Below are 9,794 nucleotides of genomic sequence, written 5' to 3'. Positions count from 1 at the left end.
ATTCTATGCCAAAAGGACTATAAAGCTTTGTTGGTGTTCTACCAAGGAGCTGGCGAGAACGAGTCTGGGGAGTTTGCATTTTACAAATGCTATTTGGAGATTGTTGCTCCTCCAATCTTTGACGTCTACGTGTGGAACTCTTAAACTTCTATGTAATAAATAAAATAATATTGATTTAGAGAATTCAATCATATTGTTATTGAATATAATATTGCTATTCTTTTATTTGAGTATTATTATATTGTGAATGTTTCTGCATTATGAGTAGTTTGCAGTTGCATGTTTACTCTCAAACATCAAAGCAACAAATCATTCTGATTGTATACCATAGTGAGCTAATAAGCTTTGAAGGTATTTAATAAGGACTACTTTAAAATGTCAAAAAGAAAATCATGATATGAACTATGGTGTAAAATCAGAAGTAATGATAATGGATTTTACTTTGACTTTTTGGACATTTTCCCTGATTATATTATTAGTGTTCATTTAACAAAAATAAATTTCACAGACAATTAAAATATAATAAAATATATACAATGAACATAATATACAAAACCATACAAAATATCTAAAATAAAGTATTTATTGCAGTAGACAGAGAGATTGAACATTCCTATATTTAAGTTCCATTGTTTTATATATATATTTGTCAAAACATAAATATGCACGAACATCTATAACTTAGTTATTATTATTACTTTTTTCTTGAGAATTTATCTCACCTGTGAAATAGTTCCAAAAGTTGTACGTACAGAAGATATAGTTTTTGATAACTTTTCGGCTCCGCTTCGCAGAGCACGTCTAGAATCTGCTGACATATTTCCAAGACTTAAATTGTTCCAGCTACGGTCACCTGTTTGCTTATCTTTTGACATTTTCTCCTTACAAGAATCTCCGGGCTTTTCCTTCTCGAAACGATCCTGGAGGCGTCGTCTCAGCTTTTTCGTGATCTCCGGTGAATTTTTGACATTCAGAACTTCCCGGTGAAACGTGAACGAAACGCTACGTGAATCCGGCCGCATACTTTCTAAACTGTTATTACTTGGCCAGTCAATTACGGTTTCTAACGCATAGAAACGACTACTTTTTAAATGTTAATTAACACTCTGTGGATAAATAATAAAAAAACCTGCAGTATTCGATTCATCCCTTGGAATACGTTGGAAGCGTCGTTGCCAACCGCCAATGTCCCGAAAACAAGAATGGCTGCGGCCTATCAAATCAATTTGGCACAGCATCCATTTCAAAACATCCTGAAAATTAATGGAAATTGGCCTATTTATCCATCGTCTTTAGAACCAACTTGTAAATTGTCATTATTAGGATGCGGATCTTTATAGAGTATTACATTTTTATGAACATGACTAAAGAAATAGATCCTAAATAGAAATTTGTTTCATCTATTAAATATTAAAATAACTATTCTACTTTAGATACTTTTATGCATTATATACATTTTGTAAATTTTTGAGATTTTAAATTTCCCAAAAATGCATAAACATCAGCGATCTAGTCATTGTACACTGCAATGAAATTTCGATTCACAGGTGATCAAATTTGAAAAGTATGCCACTTGATTCTCTGCAAGAGTATCGATTTTCCATCCTAATAAAAGAAAATGTATAATAATGTATTTATGTACATTCTTTATTATATTTTAGGTTATCACTATTACACTGCGGATTTTTGTACATTTATAAGAAATAGTAATTTGTCACAATGCACAAAATGCATGCGAAATGCAAAAATTATAAAATATCCAAATACAGTACTCTATAATATTTAATAAGTAAAATAATTTTCTGCCTACATTACATTTTTTAAATTATATTTATAAAAGCACTTAGCTTAACTGAACTTAAAATTACAAGCATCACAAAAAAAATAAATAACTAACAATAAGTAATAATAAAATAATAATACAAATTTTTTAGGAAAAACATTGATAAATTCTAACAATTTTCGTTTTACTGTAAGTATTATATGAAGTAGTATATTTTAAAAGGATGGGAAAGGTATTACAAAAGTATATGTTTATTGTGATTTTTTAAATATCGTCATGTCTAATGAATTAGCATTTGGCGAAGGTAAATAAAACCACGTGATCAAAATCTAGGGGAAATTAGTTAGAATACAAATGCTTGTAAAAAAAACTGTCAGAGCGATGCTTAAAAATTGGTTATATTTGTGCATGCATTACAAGTGTTTATATTATAATTTTTAGTTTTATCTGTTTATTTGTGGCTCATTGTCCAATGGAAGTTGAACGTAAAATTCTTTGTGTTCTACTCTAGTCGATGGATCTTTTGACTGAAAAGATACTTGGGTGATATTTGATTCTCATAGCGTTACATTCTGACATTCTAAAAATAAGCGCCAATTATTACATATACAAAAAATATTGAAGAATTTTAATTATTTTGTCATTTATAACGATGTTGTAAATATAGTTTGACGAAGGAAAAATATTTCTTTATATTATATAAGTATATACTCGCATATTTTGATAACCTATCCCAAAAAACTAACCTCAAAATGAGTTACAACAAAAAGGTATCATACTTCTACAATCCAGACGTAGGAAATTTCCATTATGGCCCCGGACATCCAATGAAGCCTCACAGACTTGCTGTAATCCACAGTTTGGTATTAAATTATGGTTTGCACAAGAAGATGCAGATCTATCGTCCATATCGTGCAAGCACCCATGATATGTGTCGCTTTCATTCAGACGAGTATGTTGAATTTTTACAAAGAGTGACTCCACAAAACTTGCAAGGATACACCAAATATTTAAGTCACTTTAACGTAGGTGATGACTGTCCTGTTTTTGAAGGATTATTTGATTTCTGCTCCATGTACACAGGTGCTTCTCTAGAAGGTGCTACAAAACTGAATAATAATTGCTGTGACATCGCTATTAATTGGAGTGGAGGACTGCACCATGCAAAGAAATTTGAAGCTTCTGGTTTCTGTTACATTAATGATATCGTAATAGCAATCTTAGAATTGTTGAAATACCATGCTAGAGTACTTTATATAGATATAGATGTCCACCATGGGGATGGAGTACAAGAAGCATTTTATCTCACAGATAGAGTGATGACGGTATCTTTCCACAAGTATGGAAACTATTTCTTTCCTGGTACTGGAGATATGTATGAAATCGGAGCAGAAAGTGGTCGATATTATTCTGTTAATGTACCCTTGAAAGAGGGCATTGATGATACATCTTATGTTCAAGTATTTAAGCCTGTTATATCTCATGTAATGGAGTTCTTCCAACCAACTGCTATAGTTCTACAATGTGGAGCAGATTCGCTCGCAAATGATCGTCTTGGCTGTTTTAGTTTGAGCACAAAAGGTCATGGAGAATGTGTGAAATTCGTGAGAGACCTAAATGTGCCATTGCTCACTGTTGGAGGAGGAGGATATACGTTGCGTAATGTTGCGCGTTGCTGGACCTACGAAAGCTCTTTGCTCGTCGATGAACAAATCAGTAATGAGCTACCCTACACAGAATACCTAGAGTACTTCGCACCAGACTTTACATTGCATCCTGATGTTGTAACCAGACAAGACAATGCGAATAGCAAACAATATTTGGAGGCTATTACAAGACACGTTTACGATAACTTGAAAATGATTCAACACTCTCCAAGTGTCCAAATGCAGGATGTTCCATGCGATGCGTTGCCTCCAGAGGAAGAAAGGCAACCAGAACCTGACCCTGACTCCAGGCAAAATACACAGGACACTGATAAGATAGTTGAACCAAATAATGAGTATTATTCCGGAGAAAAAGATCAAGACAAAATGGACGTAAGTGAATCGTGATAAAAGTCCGGACAAATTAAACATAAAACAGAAAAACGTTGTAGTAGGAAGCCGACTATCTACACCAGTATGAAACAAGAAACGATTGAAAGCTAACTTTTGCTGACGCGAAACTTGTAAATACTATACACAAAACTTGTAAATATCATTGATTCATTAAAAAGACTTTTTTCTTAATTTGTGCATTTACCAACTTCTTGTTATACAATAAGATATAATAACTCCCAATTTTTAAATAGTCATTAGGCAAGTTTATTGTTTTATGTCAGACAGCATATTGTCTACAATGGTACAACAATGACGATGAGGATGATATTAATAGTAGCAATAGTATTAATAGTAATAATAGTAGCAGTAGCAGCAGCAGTAGTAGTAGTAGTAGTAGTAGTAATAGTAGTAGTAGTAATAATAATAGTAATAATAATAATGATAATAATAATAATAAGAGCAATAACGATAACGTTTCTATCTCTGTTTCGGGGCTATTTCGCTATATCACAGAGAACTTAATCTTCATGAATATTTTCGTTCGTTCTTTACTACACTCAGAAAGTAGAACTTAAACGATGCTTTCTCGTCTCTCTAATAAATTTGCTGCTCGGCTTTCGTATAATATTATAATATATATATATATACTAAAAAACGTGACTAATACAATAAATTAGGTTTTCTCTTTTTTAAATTAAGGCGCTTCATTCTGTACATTCGTTCTTAAAACTTTACAAAAGTTTCTCGAAAAATAATACAAGTAGAAAAATACTCACAGTATGAGAGGAACGGAAATATCTACCTCGACACTTGTGTCAGTTACAAAAAAATGCAAGACTTACGATAGGTAGAAAAAACCCTCTTGCATGTAATGGAATTAATGTATTGGCTTTGCAATGGAGGCACTGAAACATATATATGATACATATTCACGCACAAGAAGACTCGATAAAGCTTGCATTTTTCTATATTCATTTTTTCTCTCTTTTACAGAAGCACGTCTCTCTCTAGTTACTTCCTGTTTTTCTTTATAAATCCCTGCCTCTATTTCTTTGTCTCCGGTTCTTAACATATATATATAATATATGCATGTATATTAAAAACATTCAGTCTCATAGTAAAAAGCAATTCCATTTGGTGTCAGATTTATATGTCCCATTGAAATCCACACTCTCGCGATCATACACAGGCATTAGACGTAGGCAGTGCTATAATCCAGCGATCCTTGGAAATCCAAAAAAGAAAAAAGTTCTTGGAAAGATTTTTGTCCCTATAGAAAATGTTTTTTAGATGACTAGATGATCTTGTTCTTGATTCGTTCTCGGTCCAACGGTGAATTCTCAATGAGAGGAGGAACCGTCTTGATGACAGGAGACACCGAACCGAAAATTAGGTTTCAAAATGCTTGTAAATACTGGTCACATATGTCATAACTTGTTGCCAGTCAGGTCGCTCCAATTGACACATTTCCCCTATGTTCTATGAATTAAGTAACTTCTTAGTAAAGTCTTTTTATTAAAAGGTACACTACCACCCATAACCAGAGTGTGAATTTTTATGCATTTATGGGTAATTTGAAAGTGCAAAAATGCATAGAATGCATATGGTGTGAAAAAATATATATTTAACATATAGAAAGTATCTGTTATAATACTTAATAGCTAAATTAATTTTCTACTTAAATTTTCTATTTAAATATACTCGCAATCTAATCATAATTTTGAAAATACAACAAAAATACCCATCAAGTGTTCAACTACTTATGGATAGTAGTGTACATAACAATCACACGATTTATAACTTACCAACGTAGTAGATATCCCAACGCTTTCCGCAGCGGAGAAAGCAATAGAAAAGTTTCTTCTCTTTTCCACTGGTGTCAACGTATCGTATGGTACCTTGTGTGGGAGATAGGAATGGAGGATGGCGCAAAGAGCCAAACCGTCGTTCCACGAACTACTAAAATTCGTGATATCAATATTCCGGTAGCCCATAGTTTTGTTCTGGCACCATTTGAGCAATGCGTTTCGTTTCGAGCCTCCGTTTTTTATCAATCCACAGAGAGGATCTTTGCGCTCTGATAAGTCTGTTACGCTGTTGCGACGTACAAAGTCGATTGCCTTCGCATTCAGTGCAGCAGAATCTAGCAGTTCGCCAGGACTCAACACTACAGGCACTGTTGACTTTGTTTCTGTATTAATCATTGAAAAGTTCTATAACATTCAAATGCTTTTGCAGAACATTGGCTTTAGAAAGCAACAGTGTATGAATCAGAGGATTTTATGAATAATCTTGTTTCAAAACTTTTGAAAATAACATTTGAAAATAAATTACATGTCGTTACTTAGCATAGTGATAACATAATGTTTAAAAAGAAAATTACCTGACAGTGGTTTTCTAGTGATTGCGGTTTGGGTTTTATTATTATTTGTTGAGTTCGTCGTGCAGATTAAATTATTGATCTGCTGCTGATCACGAAGTGGGGCTTTTAATGTCATTATATCATTTGTTCCAATGGAATTAAGAGAGGACGTAGAACTGCTACGACTTCCAGGGCCTATGTACAAATTATTATATTAGAGTCATATGGACATATATTGGGTGGTATAGAAAAATTCATCTATTATGTGTTTCATACCTGCTTTTGCTTGTTTTGTAGCATTCTCAATACTTTCTATTAAACATTTCACAGATAGCCTTGAATCTTGACGAGAAATATTAGCTTTCCGACGCGCGGCAATCTCCTGTTGAACGCTTGTCAACACACAGTGTTGAGTTTCCGTCGGTGTGCTTGCTGGCCTTTGTTGCGGTTGTTGAATCACTTTCTGGTTAGCTGAAAGATCAGAGAAAGACTGTACTACAATTGTACTTGAAGCAAAATCGCGTAACAAAAAAAAAAGCAATAAGCGCTATGTTTACATGTAATAGGAAAGCACAAGAATGACAAGAAAGAAATATCTAGAAAAAACCAATCACTTTTTTCGATTCGTAGTTCTAAGGCCACAAGTATATTTACATTTACTTTGTGTTGAATGATACATAAACAGTTTGATGAGGGACGAAAAACATAAAAGCAAAATTTCAGGTCACAGACAAAAAAACTAGAGAACATAAATTAGAGATATATTGATTAATCCAAACAATAGTGAAAAGTGAGAGATTGGGGGAGGGGGGAGCTAGAAAAAGTATATTTGAGACTAGCAACGAGAAAGGGTGTATTACAAGTGTTTAAACACATCTGTTTGCTAGAATAAAAATCCAGGACAGACAACGAGGGTTTGAACTCTGCAAATACAAGCAATCACGTTTCCACACTACTTTTTTGCGACTTACGGTCGCGTATTGTACCTATTTGTCGGCCTGGTCTCAGTTCCACATCCTCAATGATCGTCTCAAACTTCTCTCTTAAAGACGAAGTCCTCCCTATCAGAGATTTATCCTTGAACATTGAATCGCTACTATTCTGACCTATTTTTAATTCCGAGGTTGAGCTTAAGCTCTCATTTTGTATCTTCTTTTCATCCGTAATTACCAAACTATTAGTCTGAGATTCTATACTTGGTTCAGATTGAAACAAGTTCATGTTTAAGAATTTCATACGTTTCAATCTATTTGCTTCGCAAAGAGTTAGATTCTTTCCAATCTCCCTTAATTCATTGTTGAACCCCAAAGCTCCACTAGTAGTCTTTTGTGTTGAAGTAGAATCTAATGCTCTGGTAGTTTCTTTTGAAAACGATATTAGATGTTCTTTTGGTGCGAGTCGAGAGGAGAATGGTGCCAATGGAGGATCTAAAGCAGATCTAGGTAAATTTTCCAGCGAAGAAAGAATAGAATATGTACTATATTCTTCTCTTTCTTTATCTTTCCTTTTTTTAATATTTGCAAGAACCAAATCTTCTGATTTTTGGGGTAAGTAAGGTTCAAATGGAAAACTTTTTGGTCTTACAGATATTAAATCATTGGTGTCTCTGTAACGTATTGCACTTTTGTCAATGTAACCATTAAGAGGAATCAAATCTTCCTTTTGTTTTATCTTCCTGATATTACTATTATCCAAATGATCAGCAGAGTAAGTTCGTAAATTTAGATTGTCTAGGGATGTAGAAAAGGTTCGATTTTCTAAAGTAGAATTGAAGATATCTTGCTTGCGAGTACTGTCTAAAAGAGAATCCACAATTTCACTGCCAGATCTGGATTCGCTTTTCTTCAGAAATAACCTGGGCTTTTTGTTTGAAGAGAAATCGCTCTTAGACTCTTCCTCCGATTCGTTAAATTTCGAAGTTCCGAACTGCGAAAGTAAAGAATTTTCTTTATCCCTTGTATCGGACAAAAATATATCTTTCATTTTAAACTCGTTTGTGTGTTGAGATTCTTGATTGCTGGTTACTTCAGAATTATCTGTATTTATCGAGTCATTGCTTGTTTGAGTGCTTTCTTGCAACACTTTCCTCATTTCCGGATCTACCTCAAATTTTAAATCATCCATTGCATTTTCCAATCCGGAATACACGTAATTCTTAGGAACGAAAAATCGACTATTAGAAATTTGAATACCGTACGAATCTGTCCCGGCATTTTGAATGCCCTTTATGTTCTTCAATAAGGATGATTTTGCAATTTCATTTTCCTCTGATATACTTGATACATGAAGTTTTTGATAATCTTCAGAGGTCTTGAGAAACTTCTTTGATTTTGTTCTTTTAAAGTTAGAAGCCTCGATATTTAAAGCCTCGTTATTGGAATCTAATTCTATCAAAGGTTGTTTTTCAAAATCATCAACAAGCTCCAGTAAATTATCTTTTGATTCAAAGGAAGGACAAATCTCAATTTCTTCTCCAGAAATTAATTTGTCATTTAGTTTAATAGGATCCTTGGAATATAAAATTTCGCTACTATCGTCGAATTCAATATCTTCCTGATGAATTACTGAATTTAACTCTTTCAAGTCATCAATTTGCAAATCCTCTTTTTCATTTGGATCCAACTCAGACGTTTTTTTAAAAAGATTGGGTTTTAAAGCGCCCTTTCTGCACTCATGCCGCCTCTTTATAATGGTACGACCGCGTTTTAAGATATTGTTAGCCGGCTTGCGAGAATTTCCAGCAGTGCTACCGAAACTCTTACATTGAGGAACTGCAGTGCTGCCTGACATCCGAATGAAATTGAAAAAAAAAAAAAAGATAACATGCATTGTATTAATCACTGTACTTCTGTTCCTTGATCGTTCGTTAGAAAGTATCTTGTAAAAGTATCTAACAATAAATATCAATCATCTGTCCTAATACACTGATTGAACTTTGTCTCCCTATTATATCATCATAATCAATCTTACATTAAATATGATTGTTCTCTTTCCGTGTTTGATAACAGCAAAATGTATCTAAAATAAGAGATTCCAAAGGTAGTTCACTTACCTTTATTCAGTTTATCGAGTTGAGCTTCTAATGCTCTCAGTTTATCCCTCTGTGCTTTATTCTCCATCATAACTCGCTCCAGCTCACTCTGAGCCTCCGTTTTAAAATCGTTCGCCACGCGAACGGTCATCAGGAGGTCCGTTTGAAATTGTTCCCACTCAGTAGCTTGTTCTTGCCTCAACTTACGTTCTTCAGACAACGCTCGCTCTAATTCATACTGACGCGTTTGAGCTTCGCGTTCCGTTCTTTGAGCCTCGTTCAATGCGGCCTTTAACTCTCTTTTATCTTCCAGGTGCCTTTGACATTGTGCCTGCAACTCCGCAAGAGAATCTCTCACGAGTTGTAGTTCTGCACTCACGGATAACCTTTCGTCCTTCAACTGGTTCAACCTGTATTCCAAGTCATCTATTGCTGACTTGGCATTATTACGCGCTACCTATAAAATATTTAATTAATTCTTTGCCCTTATACAGAATGCGGCATTTAAACGAGAATACGTATTTTATTTAATATTTAATCCTGATGTAGAAAATAAAGAAACATATATGACTGGTA

At 34.0% G+C, this 9,794-nt stretch overlaps 2 protein-coding genes across 9 annotated transcripts in view; one reads left to right on the top strand and one right to left on the bottom strand.

The window, feature by feature from the left end:
- The first annotated feature begins 2,130 nt into the window (after window positions 1-2,130).
- HDAC3 (histone deacetylase 3) lies at window positions 2,131-4,014 on the top strand. Its single transcript, XM_069129847.1, has one exon. The coding sequence runs from the start codon at window positions 2,536-2,538 to the stop codon at window positions 3,835-3,837; it is 1,302 nt and encodes a 433-aa protein (XP_068985948.1). The 5' UTR covers window positions 2,131-2,535; the 3' UTR covers window positions 3,838-4,014.
- A 51-nt stretch (window positions 4,015-4,065) lies between these two features.
- The window catches only part of LOC138188228 (cytospin-A), a 28,854-nt gene continuing 23,125 nt past the window's right edge, over window positions 4,066-9,794 (bottom strand). For 6 of the 8 annotated variants that reach the window (XM_069129814.1, XM_069129811.1, XM_069129812.1 and 3 more), the window contains 6 exons: window positions 9,240-9,675; window positions 7,159-8,970; window positions 6,464-6,658; window positions 6,209-6,382; window positions 5,631-6,016; window positions 4,066-5,304 (listed from right to left, as the gene is read on the bottom strand). In XM_069129814.1, the coding sequence (XP_068985915.1) occupies window positions 5,215-5,304; window positions 5,631-6,016; window positions 6,209-6,382; window positions 6,464-6,658; window positions 7,159-8,970; window positions 9,240-9,675 (3,093 nt within the window). In that variant the 3' untranslated portion in view covers window positions 4,066-5,214. The remainder of the gene's footprint in view (window positions 5,305-5,630; window positions 6,017-6,208; window positions 6,383-6,463; window positions 6,659-7,158; window positions 8,971-9,239; window positions 9,676-9,794) is intronic. The other 2 variants (XM_069129813.1, XM_069129809.1) reach the window with 1 other exon arrangement.

Source organism: Bombus flavifrons, chromosome 16 (genome assembly GCF_040668555.2).
Source record: "Bombus flavifrons isolate JBK064 chromosome 16, iyBomFlav1_principal, whole genome shotgun sequence".
Taxonomy (NCBI): Eukaryota; Metazoa; Arthropoda; class Insecta; order Hymenoptera; family Apidae; genus Bombus; species Bombus flavifrons.
This window is presented reverse-complemented; position numbering and strand designations above follow the sequence as displayed.